Source organism: Dromiciops gliroides, chromosome 3, assembly GCF_019393635.1.
Source record: "Dromiciops gliroides isolate mDroGli1 chromosome 3, mDroGli1.pri, whole genome shotgun sequence".
NCBI lineage: Eukaryota > Metazoa > Chordata > Mammalia > Microbiotheria > Microbiotheriidae > Dromiciops > Dromiciops gliroides.
In genome coordinates, this window is record NC_057863.1 from 36,843,606 (window position 1) to 36,862,243 (window position 18,638).

At 37.4% G+C, this 18,638-nt stretch overlaps 1 protein-coding gene across 1 annotated transcript in view; it reads left to right on the plus strand.

Annotated features, from left to right (window-relative positions):
- NAALADL2 (N-acetylated alpha-linked acidic dipeptidase like 2) overlaps positions 1 to 18,638 on the plus strand; it is a 1,062,489-nt gene that overhangs the window by 453,874 nt on the left and 589,977 nt on the right. Inside the window, exon 3 of the mRNA XM_043995545.1 lies at positions 3,255 to 3,528. Coding sequence (XP_043851480.1) covers positions 3,255 to 3,528 — 274 coding nt within the window. The remainder of the gene's footprint in view (positions 1 to 3,254; positions 3,529 to 18,638) is intronic.

Sequence of the window (18,638 nt, forward strand, 5' to 3'; positions counted from 1 at the left end):
TTTAGCTTAGAAAAGAGAAAGGGAGAGCTGATATATCTTCAAGGATTTGTAGGAATGACATGTTGCTTTTTCTGCTTGGCGCTAAAGGTTTCTTTGGAGCTATCTTCTGATTTTGAGTGTCTCTGATTCAGTGATTCCAACTTAGCTCAACCTGATTTCTCCCTCCTCAGTTGTCAATAGGGAACAACATGGTCCAGTGGCATGGTGCAATGACATGAATTCTGCCTCTGGAGTTAGAAGAACTGAGTCCAAATCCTGTTTTTGATGCTTGACTTTGATGATGACCCATCTGACTTTGGACAGATCATGTCGTTTTCCTGATAATTAGTTTCATTATCTATAAAATTAGAAAGCCGAACTGGAGGGCTTCTGAAATCCCTTTTTGTACCCTATCAAGGATCTTATGAACTTGATAGAATCTGTTCTTTGATCTTGTTACATTCTACTTTCTGTCATACTTATTTGTACATATATGCACGTAAATATATCTTTTAGAATGCATAGTGACTATATACACTACTGGTTTACCTTCCCCAATCCCCCTACCCCCAACACTATCACATTGGATCACTGGATTTTGCCTGGACTTATCTCCCCCTCTGGATTTTAGGGGTACCCCTGAGAGTCTTTGGGTTTCTTCTCATGCTGCTCAAGTCTGTTCTAGTGTATTGTCCATCTTGGGCTTGGATCAAACTAACTCAGGAATGTATTATAGTTCCTGGCTTGTCATCAGGTCCTTTGTCCCTCTTATACTCATTAAGAACAAATCAAATACAAGGACAGAAGAAAAAAAGATTATGCCATGTACTCATGTCTGTCCAGGTTGGGTGAGCAGATACCTAGAAAACTCCCTCTCTCTCTCTGTCTCTCTCTCCCTCTCTCTTCCCATCTCCACCCCTCCCCAGAAGCCCATATTCTTACCTCTATCACAGAGGAGAAGACAGAGAATGATTTAGCTGGTTAGTGCCTTTTTATGCCCATCCAGGAACTTATCAAAAGGATTTTCTTCACCACTGAGTAAGCAAACAGGTAAGAGCCCCAGTCTACCTCCACCTGCTATGAAGCAGAGAGCCATGCCCCTCCACTCTCTGGCATCATGCACTTTCCAGAAACGGGTTCTCCCCTCCCCCCACCCTCACCTCCACCTGACGTGGGCTACCAGCAGACATGCTCCCAGACCAGGCTCTCCTTGGCCAGTAGCTAGCATTTATATAGGGCTTTAAGATTTGCAAAGTGCTTTTCATAGGTTATATCATTTATTCCTCACAACCATTTAAGTTAGGTGCTGTTACTATACTAACTTTACAGATGAGAAATAGAGACTTGATAGTGTTGGGGATAAAGAACTGGCCTCAGAGTTAAGAAGACCTGGTTCAAGTCCTACCTTAGACACATGCTAACTGTCCTTGGGTAAGTCACTAGTAGTCTCTAAGACTCTTAGTTGCAAAGAAGGTGCCAAGCTATATGATAAAGTAAATTTCTTACTGAAAGCTCCCTAAATGACATCTCTGTCTTCTCTATAGGTAAAGAAATTGAGGCCGACAGATAATAAGTGACTTATTACACAGGATAACACCACAAATTAGTTTCAGAGATAAGATTTGTATTCAGAGCTTCCTTATTGTAGGTCTTATACTCTATGACACCATTTTCCTGTTTCTCCCTAGTATACAGTGACTCACATGCATTAGGTGCTCATGGAATGCTTATTAAATCTGTTAAATAAGAAAAGTGGGGCTGAAAAGACTAGGGTCAGAATACTTTCATACAGAATGACAAAATACAAAATTTCAAAAGTAAAGTTCTCTTTCAGTTCCTCTTCAGAGATGGAATAGCCATGCTGGTCCAAACAGAAACATCTAGGACATACTGTTCTGGATGCATGGGATGACCAAGACCATACAGTTCTGTATGCATCTGAACTATGACAACACCTGGGCAATGACTCTTGAGGGAATCTTACAAAATACACTGGTATCTGTGCAAACTAAATGCCATGAATCTGCTATCTTTGTAACTCTGGCACCTGGAACATTATAGGCAACTAATAAATGCTTATGGATTTAGAGATCACTTGCTTCAACTATAGTAAACAACTTAGTTCTTCCCTTTCCCCACTGAATGTACTCTGTGTTAGGCATCTGAATAAGTAGAATGCTTGAACACACACAACTGGCCTTCCCAGTGGGGAAGAGCAGGATGATGGAAGGTAAGTGCTTTGATGCCAATAGCAATAGCAAATTAAGAGAATGACTTTTCACCATAAAAAGCCCCTGGCAGAATGCCATCCTGCACCATTTCATTTGAGCTAAGGCCCTTTATTATGATAGGATGATATTTAATAAGCATGTAGGTCCAGTGATGTTTTAGGGATAATTCAGAAAACATTTCATGAACTCAGTAGGGTTTTTTTAATCTAAACAGTCAACAACATTGCAGATATCAGCCCAGGAAAAATAATGTAGACAGATACAACAATTACAGAAGGTGCATGAATTAACCATCCTAGTTCTGTCATTGAATAGAAGTAATCATGGTACCATTATTTATTCACGTGTATTAAGGGTGGCCATGTTCATGGTCCCACAGGATGTTTATGTTTCTTCACTTTCAAAACGTGTCAACAAGAAGGTTGATTGGAGGGCCCAGCATTGCAAGTCTTTCTCCTCCATCCAGACTCTGAATGAAGTACCAGGGGACCTGGGTTCAATCCTGGCTCCTCCATTTAACTCTCTTTGTGGCATTGGGTGAATCACTTAACTCTTCTAGGTTTCATATTCTTCATATGCAAGGGGGAAGATGATAAATCAGAGAACCTTCAAGGCCCCTTCTAACTCTAAATATATGATCATAAGTACATCTCAAAAGATGAGGTATAATATGAAAGTCAGCTATTAGGATCATAGAACCATGGACTGGAAGAGAGACCCAAGAAATCTAGTCCAACCGCTCATTTAAAAAATGGGGAAACTGAGGTCCAAACTTTAAATGCATGGCCCATGGATTAAGTAGCAAAGGCTAGATTTGAAGACATATTGTTCTTCTCCATATTTTCATAACTGAAAAGTTACTATGTATCTTTATATGACAGCGTTCTGATCACTTTAAAGAACAACTGAAGCTCTAAGCATTGTTCTGCTAATTTATAACCTAATGGATAATTTTGATATACCTTAAAGGAACAGAACTACCATTAGTATTTCTTAGGATGAAGGAAGCTAATAATTGCTTGTTTTTCTCTCTCCCTCTTTCAGGCATTTGATACAATTGTCTAAAAGTGAAGATGACACAGAATTTTCAGAGAAGCTCAAAGTTCAGTGGACTTCTCATGGCCTAGAAGAAGTGCAGCTTTTCAATTACTCTGTCCTGCTTAGCTTGCCAGGCTCATCTCCAAATACGGTGACTCTGAAGAACAGCAGCCAGTGCTTTTATTCTAATGGCCAGCCATGTGACCAAGAGCCCAGAAAGGATCCCAGCCAAGGACTCCTGTACTCATATGCTGCCTACTCTGCCAGAGGAACTCTCGAGGTAATATGACTATTTGTCTCTGTCATTTACAGTGAAATGGAATTAGAAAACAACAGCTTTCATCTAAATTGAACTCTCTGGCAAGATGTAAGTGGTAGAAATGCCTGTTATAGGCTCAGAGTCTGGATGGAGGAGAAAGACTTGCAATGCTGGGCCCTCCAATCAACCTTCTTGTTGACACGTTTTGAAAGTGAAGAAACATAATGAAAATTTAATGCAATTGTGTGGCACAATTAACTCCTTCTAGTTTAAAATAATTCTGATAGGGGAAGAAAAACACTTTACACTTCACTCCCCAATTCTTGAATCAGTCCATCAACAAGCATTCATTAAGGACCCACTGTATTCTAGTCACTGGGCTCAGTGCTGTGTATAGAAAGGTCAAAATGAAACAGTTACTTCAAAAAGCATATGTTTAATTGAGGAAACATTAATGGGTTGATAAAATTACGAAGACAGAAAGTTGGAAGGTGCTCCCCCGAGATTATATCTTCATAGAAAAAAAATGAGGTAGAGAATAAATTTGGTGGTTTGGATAATTATTTTTAAAACAACAGTTCTTCAATTATCATGGATTTTTTCAGAGAGTTTGATTCCCTATTTGTATCTAATATAGTCTGAGAACAGTTTTTGGAGGAGCATTTAAATTTTAGGCATAGAATAAAAGACATGAAACAAGTGAACTGTCTTTCTTGGATAGCAGAAAAATGTAAATACACTCCTTGGATAATGTCCAGATTAGGATTGTATGACTTCTAGACAAAAACTAATTTAGAACTCTATGCAGGTGCCAGCTTTGGACAGGTCTTCATCCTCCTTATACCTTCCCCTCCTTTTTATTGACTTGGCCGCCATCTTGGTTTAGACCTTCATCACCTCTCACCCTCTTAATTGATCCCCCTGCTTCTATTCTTTCAGGATTCCATTCTATTTTCACACTACTAAAGTGAAATTCCTATGCTTGAACTGTTTTTCTAATCTCTAATTCCTTTTTAGATTCAACCCAGATACTGTTTCCCAAGTGAAACCTTTTCTTATTTACCTAGTTGTTAGTGTTCTTCTCACTTCTGAAATGACTTTTCATTCACATGTGTGTGTATATGAAAAATTATATATGTATAAGACACAAGTGGATTGTTGTGCACACAGATATAGACATAAATACAAAACTGAATTATTATATGTATATATTCAATTATAAAATTACAGATATGTTCACATATGTTCACATATGTATGTATTTATATGTATTGTGTGTATAAATATATGCGTAGTAAAGCAGGTAACTTGGAGATTTTTGAAAAACCTTAACGAAAAAATGTTGATTTTCCAGACGGATATCCATCAGAAAGGGGTACTCTGGTGGAGTACCACAAGGCTCTGTTATTGCCATGTCCATTTGATTTTTGAAAAGAAAACATACTAATAAAATGTTCACATAACAAAAACTAGAAAGGCTATTTCATCTGGCAGGTGTCAAACAAGACTCAAAAAAAAAAAGGAATTTAACAGGGATAAAAAATACATTGGCATTTCAGATTGAAAATGAAAGGGAATGAATGAATTTTGGCTCCATAATGCTTCATGGGGAAAAGACCTAGGCTAGAGATTGACTTACTACACTATGATTGACTCCACAAAACAAAACAGCAAAAAAACCAAGTAAACAAAAAACTAAGCTGCCTCAAGAAACATAGCATCCAGACTAAGGAAGGTAAAAGGTCAGACCATTGGTCAGACCATATTAGAGTATTGTGTTCCTTTCTGCGTACCACATCTTAAGAAATATTTGGGAAACTACAATTCTTTCAGAGTTCAAATGGGTGATATGCCAAGTCTTAGAATCTATGATCTCATTCTTTCTTCCCTAATATAACCCTTTGGGAATAAAGTGTGGGAGGACAGGCATGCCATGGTTTTGGACATGATAAAGAGTTATTGAGTGATTTCCCCAAATTTCTACCACTGGTTTTTAATAATGGAACCAGGAGTGTGTCTTGTGACTCTTTGCCTAGAGCAAAGACATAATGCCCATTATCTATCATACTCCCAACTATAACCTGAACCGGATTAAAATATGATTGGGAAATTTTTTTTTCAAAATAAATAAAAATAGAGTAGAACATAGATAATGTCAGTATATGGTTTTCTAAATCAACATATATTTGCAGGGATCCTTATGTACAATTATGTGGCCCTTGTTTCTATTTGAGTTTGATAACATTGCTCTCTGCTAGTTTGTGCTTCCAGCTATGCATATTTTAATCATTTAGTTGTTATTTTAACTTCCACTTGATATATAGAGAGACACCATAGAAAAGTGAAAAGAATATTAGATTTGGAGGTAAAGGTCTTCGGTAAGATCCACCCAGTAGTATCTAAGTGACCTTAAGAAAGACAATCTACTTCTCTAGGCTTTAGTTTTCTCAGTAGTTAAAAAGAGTGGGGCGGGGGGTGGGGGGGGGGATCCTAGATGGACTCTAAGAATTTTCATAGCTCTAAGTCTATGGTGATCATGATGATGATGGATGGAGAGACATCTGGACAGATACACAGATACACAGATATAGCATTTATTAAACTAGATAATAAATAATAGTAATAATTGTTTTTATTGTTGTTATGTTCCAGGCAGTGTTCTAAACTCTAAATATAAAAACAAGCAAACAAGACAGTCCTTACTCTCAGGGAGCTTACATTGCAATTGGAGAAGACAACAAATACAAAGATACTATAGGAGAAAGGGGAGATGGACTCAATGGAGCTGTCATTAGTATGAGTGAAGACAGCCAGAAAATACTGTAGAGACCTGGATTCTGAGAGATAAGTCCAAAGTTGGCCTGTCATAGCTCAAGAGCAGTTCCAGGGTTAGAGTCTAATTTTCCACTGGAGCGGAGGTAGAAATGATAGCCTGAGTGGAAACAGCATGGCATGGATACAACTGGGAGGTGATGATGAATTTTGAATGGGTAAAAAACATCAAGAGAAATGCATTATGTTTTCTCCAATCTTGAGATTTCAGATGGAGGTCTTAAAATAAGAAAAGAAAAAAAAAGCAGTACTTCACTTGCTCATTTTTTTTTTTTATATTTGGCGGGGCAATGAGGGTTAAGTGACTTGCCCACGGTCATACAGCTAGTAAATGTCAAGTGTCTGAGGCTGGCTTTGAACTCAGGTCCTCCTGAATCCAGGGCCAGTGCTCTATCTACTGCGCCACCTAGCTGCCCCCACTTGCTCATTTTTTAAGCCATCAGTTGGTTAATATTTTTTGTAGGTTAACTTTAATAATATGACAGTTTTTCTTATTATGATTACTGAGACATTTGGGACTACATAGCCTAATTCTAAAATCTTTTGCAGAATAAACTTTGTTCTGTGATAATATCTACAAGTTACTTAGCAATTCTATTTTCACTTTTCATACCAACTTACCCTTTTTTTCCCCCTCCCACTATATAGGTTCATACTTGTTTCAGCCAAAGGAAACCTGGCAGGAGTCTTAAAACTAATGAAAAGTTAATAAAATATTGAATGTGCATGTAGAAGGCTGAGGGCATGGTTCTACACTTTCCTGTTCTCTTTGTGGCTCCTTCTCTCCTCTCCTTTCTCTAAGCTCCCTCCTTCTCCTCCAAGCTCCTTTGTATATAATGCCAATTTTTCATGGTTATAGGAAATGAGTCAACCTTTTCCCCATGACAGATTGGTACTCTAGGACATCGAAATAGTCACTTTCATTTTCTTTATCCTCCCAAATCCCTGTCGATGAAGGCACCTTCAGATGCTCTCAGCATTCAGCTGGACCAGGGAAGGTCACATCATCTCCCAAGTATTCCTGTCCTTTGGCTAGTGTAAATAACAAACATTACCTGGCAGCATTTCCTTTTAAACGTTTAATGATCTTTGAATTCTTTTTTTTTTTAAGTGAGGCAATTGGGGTTAAGTGACTTGCCCAGGCTCACACAGTTAGTAAGTGTTAAGTGTCTGAGGTCAGATTTGAACTCAGGTTCTCCTGAATCCAGAGCCAGTGCTCTATCCATTGTACCACCTAGCTGCCCCTGAACTTTGAATTCTTAAAACAAAAAAACCCATGAGTATTTATGTGTTTTAAACCAAACTAGATAAAACATATATAAGACTTGATAAAGAGGATTGAAAAGATCTGGATTCCTCAGGATTGTCGTATCCCGTTTCGCTTCACTTTTATTAATTCATGCTGGTTTCCACGAATTAATTAGCTAGTAGGGAGACTGAATGTATATAGGAGATAAGTATTTCTTATTAGAATCCCAAATCTTATTTTTCCCCAGCTTGATAGTCATTAACAAAAAACCTCTTCTCCTTCCCCACAATGGGGCAAAGAGTAATTCCATGAATTATTTTCTTGAACAAAATGTTTCAGTTCAACAAAATCAGAGAATCTTTAGACTGTAGATTATAAACCAGAAAGACCTTAGTGGTTGTCTGATCTGTTTTACAGATGATGAAACTGAGGCCCGTAGAATTCAAGTGACAGGCCTATAGTCATGCTACTAGGAAGTGTCAGAGGCAGAATTCAAATCTAGGTTTTCCCAATTCCAAGGCCAGCAGCACTCTATCCTTCCTGATTTGCTGAATCCTAACAAACAATTTTAGTACTTGGGATAAATTCATCGGAGCATGAGGTGGTTGAGTATCTCTATGAGAGATCCTGAGTCTTGGGGCTCAAGGTCTCCTTGTGGGAGAGACCCCATGGAGGGGGATTGTTACTATAGTCAGAGACCTTGTTACATCACCAATTGTCTCAAGATGAGCTTGACTGGAAAGTAGCTCATTCTAAGGAAAGGTAGATCTCAGGATCCCACCTCAGCTAGTGTGTATGAGTGACCTTTCTGTGAGCTCCTGGCTTACTCCATATTTCCAGGAGAGCATAAAAGTCTGCCCCAGGTGGGTCCAGTCATTTTGGGGGAGGGAATGGCCTGTCCTTCAGAAGATATATCCTTTACCATTGGTATTTAGCAGACAGACCCTCACTCACCCACACTGGGAAAGAGGTAGGAGTAGCAGAAGCAGGAGTTGTGGGAAAGAGACATAGTGGAGGGGAACTAGAGCCATAGAGACTATAGCTAAGCATTTGTGCTGGAAGGATCATGAGGTATGGGAACTGAACTGGGAAAGAGAACCCCGCCCCCCCCCCATCATGTCAGCTGCCCATTCATAACCTGGTGCAAAACTGCATTTCACCAGGAATGGGCTGACTTTACAAGACAATGTCAGCTTCATTGTCATATCTCTCTTTCCTTTGGACTCTAAATACCTTCATTCCTCGAAAATTATGGAAACTAGCTTGTAGGACTGGGAGTTCATTTTTTGCATTAGATGCTGTGATTTCATAGTTGACTGTCTTCCTATTCTACTTCAACCATTTTCTTTCAAATTATTTTGTATACAGTCACCACCGTGTCTATACAACACAGACAAATACAATTGATACAGTGGTAACAGAGGTGAAATTTAGACACCCAAGCCATTATTTTGAAGATAATTGTTAGCTAGCTAATAGGCATTCAGCTTTGTCTTGTAGGTATTTGTGTATCAAAATACCCTGGAGGCAAAGGCTTCCCCAATGATCCTTAATATAAATTTTCAGAACTTCTGATACAAACTGGAACATTGGGGACAAATTACTTGAGACAACTGCGCTTAGATCTGTGTTAAATTGGAACTGGCAGAATTTTTATTCTATTGAATAGAACTGAATCAAAGATTTTCAAAGTAAAAAACTCAGAGAATCAACTGGATGTTTATGACAGCAGATTGACATTTGTTCTGACTGGCTAGATTGTGGTTTGTCTTGTTTTTCATTCAGTTGGATCTGGATCTGGCCTCTTGATTGGTGTAAGTGCTTAAGGGCTCAAGTGACTTACCCACAGTCATACAGTTTAAAGTACCTTGACCCAGGTCTTCTTGATTATGAGGTTCATTTATTATCCACTAGGATTTACTGCTTCTGTGAAATAGGCACCAGAGGCATTATTTTCCTTTCTCCATGGATGAGGAAACAGAGAGATACTTGCCTGTATTCATGGAGCTAGTAAATGTCAGAGGCTAGATTCAAAGCCAAACTTTCCAGGCTCCAAGTCACTCTTTTATTTACTTACATGTCAGGGTGCATAGAGTCCTGGGTCTAGCATCAGGAAGATCTGAAGCCAAATGTAGCCTCAGGCACTTATTAGTTATACAATCCTGGGCAAGTTATTCAACATTTTCCCTCCTCAGTTTTTTCATCTCTAAAATGCATATAATAATAGCACCTACTTCCTAGGTGCTATTATTTGTGATGATAAAATGAAAAAATATATGTAAAATACTTTGCAAACTTTAAAGTGCTATATAAGTGCTAGTTTTTATTATTATTTTATACAATCTTTTGAAGACCTGCTTGGCTTTATTTAGAGACACTCATAACTACAGAGTTAGCCACCAAGTGATACATTTTTTTTCCTGCTACATCTCATGAAGCCCATCTATTGAGGTGTGTAAGGTATTAGCACTTAACACAGTATATGGCACATAGTAGGTGCTTTTAATAAATGCTTTTTGACTAGCTGACTATACTCTCTATCTATGGAGTCTCGGATTCTTGGAGTATTGAAGTATGAGTGTAATTCCTAATTCAAATCAACATTGGGACGTTTTTGTTGCCCGTGTTTCTAGTAGACCTCTTTTTCTATCTGGAGTACATTTTATTTGCTTGACTTCCTACTAGGCAGAGTTGTTAAAGAATTCTTAAGTTATTGTAGTCTGGCTGACAAAAGAAGCACATAGCTCCTTTTTGTTTTGACAAGGTTATTTCTAGAATAGTAGCATTCCTTTCCTTTGTAGGGCCATCCTACCCATTCATCACAGGGCCATTTTGTATGAGATATCCAATTTGTGTTTTCTGGTAACAGTCTAAACAGCATTTGTGATATCTGAGATCTACTTCGAAAACCTACTTAGTGCCAGCATGATGGATGGTGTACTTTGCAACTTCTTTGGAATTCATCGTGCATTGGAAAGGTGACATTGTTTACCCCGTCATCATGACAGGTGGGTCAGTAGAAGGGTTCTAAGGAGACTTGTCCTGTCAGTTGTGAAATACATATTAGAATGGATACATAAATAATTTAGCATGGGTAAGGTTGGCTTCGGGGAATAAACACAGGCTCGTATTTTTATTAAAAGGTAAGTATCAACTATAATTCTGTGGCAAGGTCAAATATTTTGCTGACAACTTTACATTAACTTCATAAACAGTCTGTTTGGCTTTGCATTTTATTCCTATACTAGAGAACTGTACTTTTTTAAATAAAAAAGATACAGGTAAACAAACAGAACACTAATTACCTTTTGTGAAGCTAGGTACTATTATTTTCCTATGGTCTTATTTTTTTTAAATCTGTCATTTTACAGTTATATTTTTCTTATGTTTATTTGATTATCAATTCTAAAAGCATGTATTAACTTCCTATTATGTATTAGGGATTGGAGATCAAAGACAAAAGAACAAAAATTACCTCCGCTCAAGAAGCTTATATGTGCAGGAATAAGTTTATATAATATATATGTGCAAAGGAAATGCAAATTTATTTTAAGGGACATAAGTCAAAGGGTTGGCGGACTTTAGGAAAGATCTCATATAGAAAAAGTATTCAAATTGAACCTTGAAAGAAACTAGAGATTCTGAAAGATTGGAAGCAAGAAGGAAATCCATTTCAGTCATATTGGAAAGACTGGACAAAGTCAGAAAATAGGAGATCAGGTAATGTGATTGGGGAACAGCAAGTAGTCTTCTTTGATTGGAATATATTATGGCCCATCCCTTAACTGAGTATGTAATATGTTATTGGCCACCATCTATTGGAAAACAGATACAAGAAACAAAAGCAATGATTAAAATAAATTGAACAGGAGGCAGCTAGGTAGCAGAGTGGATAAAGGACCAGCCCTGGATTCGGGAAGACCTGAGTTCAAATCCGGCCTCAGACACTTGACACTTATTAGCTGTGTGACTCTGGGCAAGTCACTTAACCCTCATTGCCCTACAAAAAAAAAAGAAAAGAAAAGAAAAAAAAGAAAAACCTAAAAATAAAATAAATTGTAACACCATTGTAATATGTCATGGCAATCAGAGGCAAACTTTGTGTTTGGCTCTCTGAATTCTTTCTTCCTTTCTTCAATTTTAATGTGATAAATATTAATTGATAGGCAGGTAGGTGACTTGATGATGACAAAATAATAAAATATAAATAATCCCCTGATATGTATTTTAAATTAAAACTAGGAGTTCAAAGGAATGAAATATCATATTCTTGAAGGTGGGATGATAAATCATGTAGAGAGTCAGGTTTTAACAGCCCTCCTTTCTTTATGAATAAAGTGTCAAGACATGGTAGTGTTAACATGAGAAATCTGAACAACATACCCAATATTTTGTCAGGTTATCTAAAAAGAAAAATACAGTCATCCTCCAGTTGCATAAAAGTCCTTAATGCCTCTGGTTGTATGTCTGTTTCTTTGTGGTCATGATCATCTTTATCTTTCTCTCCTTTTTTGTAATGCTTTCAGACCAAAAAAACTAACTTTTCACTGCTGATGCAAAGAACAGCCCCGCAAAGTTGGTTTTGTAAGATTCAGTGCCCTGGATGAAATATCAGGAGATTGGAGAAATGGGTTTGCAGAGCAGTCTTGCAGCATCTCATGATATAAAGACACCATCCCTGGAAATAAGAACTTTTGATGCTTTTTAGTGGTGGTGATTGGTATTGCATTAATTGTCCACTCTGCTTCCTTTGTCTCTTGGCCAGGTCCCATTTTAGGAAAAAGAACTTATCTGTGAGATGACTACATGTATAGGGCTGCTATCAATGGCCAGCAATCAATTAATCATTTATTAAAAATCTAATTAATCAACAATCATTGATTGAACATCTACAATATTTCAGATACTATATCAAAGGCATACAGATATAAAGACAAAAATGAAATACCATCAATGGGCTTGCATTCTATTGAGGAAACCAAGATATAGTGATAGATAGATAGATAGATGGATGGATGGATATGGGGGGCGGGGAGGGAGAGGGATAGATAATGTCCCAAAGTCCTAAGCTCTGAAATATCAAAACTAAACTAGGACATTTGCTACCCCCTTTATAAAATATTTGAAACATAAATAAGGGTAACTTCAGTGGAAAGACACTCAAGCTATTTAGGAGATTTTGTTGCTGTTGTTTGTTGTTGCCTTTTGTTGTGGCTGTTTGTCATTTTTTTTACTCCATGGAAATTCAGTTGGCCCAGATGTGTATGGAATCTCTGAATTGGAACTTGATTAAACGTCCTCATAGAATGAACTCAGTCTGTCTATAGGCCAGCCTTGAAAAACTGTTGGGCTGTGTGGTCAATGGAGTGAGGAGAACTACTACTGGAGTTTCCAATCCAGCTCTACCACTAACACCCTTTGTGACCTTGAGCGACTTACTTCTTGCATCTGAAATTCATACACCTTGAAGCACTAGTTTTCTAATCTGCAAAAGTAGAAAGTATGACCCTGAACAAGTGACAGCTTTTTTCTTTGGGGCTCGATTCCATAAAAATTTGCCTTCCTGGGCCTCACTTTCTTCATCTGTAAAATGAGGGGTTTGGACTGGATACCCTTTCACCTCAAACTTTTTAATCCTATGAGCAGTGAGGGGCAGTGATGTGGCACAGTGAATACAGTGCTGGGCTTAGTCAGGAAGATTCATCTCCCTTAATTCTAGCTGTGTTTGGACAAGTCACTTAACTCTGTTTGCCTCAGTTTCCTTGTCTATATAATGTGCTAGTGAAGGAAATAGCAAACCACTCCAGTTTGGATGCCAAGAACACTCCAAATGGAGTTTCAAAGAAGCAGACAAGACTGAAAAAAAACCTGAATACCAACAACAATTAGCCTATGATCTGCCAAGTCACAGGCAGGTTGCAATATTTATCAGTGGAGGGAATTTTTATATCAGGAATTCTCCATGCTCCTGAAATCAGATATACCGATGCAAAGATTTGTTTTCATATTTACATAAAATTTGGATGATGTTACTAGTACTACCTGCTGTACTACTCCTTAAATATGTTGAGAAAAAGTCCACCATGCATCTTAAAGTGCTAGAACAAATTTTAGTCCTCTTCACATCAGGAACAGATGCATTTTTGTCTCTGTAGTGCATGTAGTACAGATGTTTAACAAATTGGACACGAGGCACTTTGGAAATGTTAGCTCATGCTATTCCACAAATATGAGTCAAGTCAGTATTACTCCATTTCATCTGGAAAAATTGTGACAGTTGACTAACCTGTGTCAGTTTTCCCATGTGCTTCCTCTTATTAGAATGTATACTCTTTGAAGCAAAGAAACTGTCTCACCTTTGTATTTGAATCTTTGGTATCTCTTATGGTTCTTGGCACATAGTAGGAATTTAATAAGTGGTTTTACCTTTTTAATTTTCTAGGGTTCAGTTAGCTTTTGAATTAATATTATAAAATTAATTATTGTGCTTATAGTATTTAAACATAATGGCCCTGGCCTACTGATGAGTATGGCTTAAGGATCACCAAAGTTACTGAATATTCATTTACTGAAAATTTCTAAGATGTGTGAGAATAAGAATATGGACAAAAAATATAACATAAAACATAATGCCCCTGGTTATGCATTCATCATAAAGCTGTTACTTGATGCTTTTTCGAAAAGATTGCATCTGCTGGCTGGAAAAAAATAAGCTCTACTTTATGAAGTTCAATTAAGGCTCTAGAGTGGGGTAAATATAGATATAGATATAGATATAGATATAGATATAGATATAGATATAGATATAGATATAGATATAGATATAGATATAGATATAGATATAGATATAGATATAGATATAGATATAGATATAGATAAAATAAAAGTATTTTATTATTTTCCAGTTACATGTAGAGATAGCTTTCAGCATTTGTTTACATAAGATTCCCAATTTCAAATTTTTCTACCTCTCTCCCTTCCCTCCCCCCTCCCCCAGACAGCAGGCAATCTGATATAGGTTATATATATGTGTGTGTGTGTGTGTGTGTGTGTATACACACATATGTATACAGATATAGATATACACATACACATACATAAATATATGTATATATAGATATAGATAGATGAAGAGGCTAGATGGAGGGATCTGTGCAATACATTATTATTGAGCTACATTTCTAGAAGAAAAAAAATAAAGGTTTAAAAAATGTGACTTCATTTTTAGAGGAAAAAAAATGTCCTTTAAAATATCCAGATAGACATAATCTAGTGATATTTTAGGGAAGAAATCCAAGCCAGCAATATCGTTTTTCCTTTTGATTTGTTTTAAAGAGTACGACTCTGAAATGTTAATTAACAATGTGGCATTCTTTACCTATCTCTCGTGTTATGTATGGTTTGACATATAATACTGCCATCGAGTTCAAATTCATTGTAATGAATAATAGTGTCCTGTGAAAAGCATGATTTCATGATCATTGTGAATCCATTGCTTTGATAACCTTAAAAAGTTCATTGTAAAAGTTGTTACTATAGGTTCTGCTCCTTTATTTAAATCTAATTTGCCTAAGCCAAAATAGTTTTCTAATCAATGACTTTATGGAAGACAGAGAAACTTTTCTCAAACAAATCTAAGTATTCTTTTATACCTTTACATTAATGAATTGGGGGCAGCTAGGTGGCACAGTGGATAAAGCACCGACCTTGGATTCAGGAGGACCTGAGTTCAAATCCAGCCTCAGACACTTGACATGTACTAGCTGTGTGACCCTGGGCAAGTCACTTAACCCTCATCGCCTTGCAAAAATTAAAATTAAAATTTTAAAAATTAAAAAAATAAATACATTAATGAATTGAGTGTTATCATTAGCCCCAGAGTAGAAGTAGAAAGGTAGGTGTACTCCTCAGGGCTATTTCAGCAGCTGCTGCCTTTCCATGTTTGAAATTCAACCATTCCTGATATTGGCAGCACTGGGGGGACCTCTTCAGTCTTCCTGAAGATTGAGTTTGATAGATCCATAGTCCAGATCCAAATTTCCAGTTCAGTCACCTCAATTCTCAGTTATTGTCATCGTCTGCCTCTGTTCTTCTTGTCAAGAAAACTTCTTATGTTCCCTAAAGGAATGAGATATACCTAAGAAAACACCAGCCTCATCTTCCGTTCACTCAGATGAGTTCAATGAAGCAAATAGGAAAGTCTTATGGGTGGCCGGGTTTTCTCCTGGTCTAATGTTAATGATAGCAAATCCTTAGAACCTGGCCAAGTTGGAACACCAGTTAGTGTCCATGTCACCTAGAATATTTTCTGTCATCCTCTGAGATTCTCCTGACCTTCTGCCCCATCATCATTATTCTCACGGTGATTACTTACTGTTGAATGCTTCAGGTATGCCCTTACCAGTCCATAGATCTATTCATACCAGCATACTTTTTTTAATATATATGGGCTAAAAGAAAGGAAGTACACAAGTAGGTATTGAGTTGTCTCTTCATTTACTTAAATAAAAGATATTCTGAATATTTATTGAATAACTACTTTGAAACTAAGCAGGTAACAACTCTAAATGATGGGTTCTCTTCAAAAAAGCATGTTTATGTTGTGACTAAACATTACATATGATATATCACTGAAACAAACAATTTTAAGAAAGCGTGTAAATGTTTGTGAGTAAAAACGGGCCGTGTGTTTAGAGAGTTTGTAATTTTAAATGATCCTTTCCAGATTTGTGATCTTCGAGAGATTTTGCTTAATGAAAAGCCCTTGAGTAGGCAAAACAAATAAAAAACGAAGGCCAAAAATTCTACCCAGCAAATGCTAAAGAGACTTTTGAATCAAGGATGTTTTATAGGCACCAGAATGCTTTTAAATAAGAAAGAGTTAATTTTCAAATTTGAGATTGTAGGTTCTTGGGGACAGCAGTGAATAAAGCACTGGCTCTGGATTCAGGAAGACCTGAGTTCAAATCCAGCCTCAGACCCTTGACACTTACTAGCCGTGTGACCCTAGACAAGTCACTTAACCTTCATTGCCCTAAAAAAATATTAAAAAACAAAAAGAGATAAAGGCGTTAGAGATCATTTAATCCAATACCATTTTTTTACAAATGAAGAAATTGAGAGGCCCAGATTGGGCAAGTCTAAGGCCACACAGGTATCAGTCAATGGACACCATTTCATTAAACACATGCTATGTAACAAACACTTTAATATGGATTAAAATGTCATATATTCTCTGCCTTCAATGAGCTTGTGTTCTGCTGAAATACCATAGGAAAATAGATTTAGGGTTGGAAAGGAACTTAGGATCCATCTAGTTCAATTCCTTCATTTTACAGCTGAGGAAACTGAGATACATACATATAAGTAAAGAGATTTGCCCCAAGTCACATAGGTATGTGTCATAGCCAGGATTCAAACCTAGGCCTTCTGACTTAAGACCAATGTTCTTTCTACTACTGTATAAATAGAAAATGGCATTATAGGGATTTCAACCCAGGTACTTGGTCTACATGCCTAAGGTTCTTTCCAGGACACCATAGATGAATAACATGCCTTCCATTTGAACAGCCTTGGTGTTAGGCTTTGTGAATGTGAGTGTTCAATTTCTTTATTTCGAAGACTATCTCTGAAAAAATAAAACAGGCCCATTTTTACCTTTTCTGATTTCTACAATTTCTAATTTACTATAAAATGGCTTTTCCATCCAGGCCTACTTTTTAGCTCTAACATTCCATGAATACATCAATATTTGGTTAATAATAAAATATATATATATATATATATATAAATTAAAAAACTGAGTCTTCACTCTTGTGCCTAACCCAGAAGAATAGGTAAGACTCCAAACCATCAGGTTGAAAACGTTGAACCCCACACCTTTCAAAGCATTCTCAGCTTTATGTTTACAGATTCCAAGGGGCCGGGCCTTTCTATCACGGAATATTTGTCTGTTCCTAGGCTGGCTCCCTCTCTTTGACTCATGCCTCCAGGGATCAGCCCATCTGCTTTGGTTACACTTTTCCCCCGGGGCCACAGTGGGATGGGAATTCAGTCTCACAACTTCTGTTCCTGAAGCAAAACTGCAAATCTTTGGAGGTTTCTAAAAGGTTTCTCTTACTATAAACAATGAGAAAGCAGACTAGAGTCAGTATAAAAAAGGGCAGGGGATGGGAATGGGGAGGGAAAAATGGGGCCAAACTGCATGTTTCAGAAAGGTATTTTAAAAATGCTTCATTAGGGGCAGCTAGGTGGTGTAGTGGATAGAACACGGGCCCTGGATTCAGGAGGACCCGAGTTCAAATCCGGCCTCAGACACTTAACACTTAACTAGCTGTGTAACCCTGGGCAAGTCACTTAACCCCAGTTGCCTCAAAAATAAAATAAAATAAAATTTAAAAAGTAAAAAAATTAAAAAAAAATGCTTCATTCTGAGAAGCCTCACCCAAGCCTTCCTTGTCCTTCCTTCCCTATACTGGTATTGCTGGCTCATTCAGGTAATGAATGAAAGATGAATAATAATACATCTTAATATGTGCCGCACTGTCAAAGCATTTCATGTCTCCTTCAGAGGCATCAAATTTTGTTGTGCAGAGATTTGGAGGATCTGAGTTTGAGACCTTTGAGACAAACTGTCTGTCTAACTCTGGGCAAGTTAATTTCTCATTGTCCCCAGGTAACTTTGTAAAGACTATAAATTGTAAAGAGATTGGCAGTCTGCGTTGGGAACAACATTTATAATTTAGGGAAGAAAGGAGGGAGGGAGAAGAGAGGGAGGAAAGAAGGAAGGGAAGGAAGAAAAGAGGGAGAAAATAAAAGAAGGAGGGAAGAGAAAGAAGGGAACAAGGAATGAAGGAAAGGATGAGAGAAAGGAAGGAGGGAAGAATGAAGGAAGAGAAGAAGGGAAGAAGAAAGAAAGAAGGAAGGAAGAAAGGGAGGGAGGGAAGGAAGGACAAAAGAGAAGGAACAAAAAAGAAAGACGTAGAAAAATACAGAGAAAGAAAAGAGAAAGAAGAAAGGAGAGAGAGCAAAATAAGAGACAGAAAGAAGA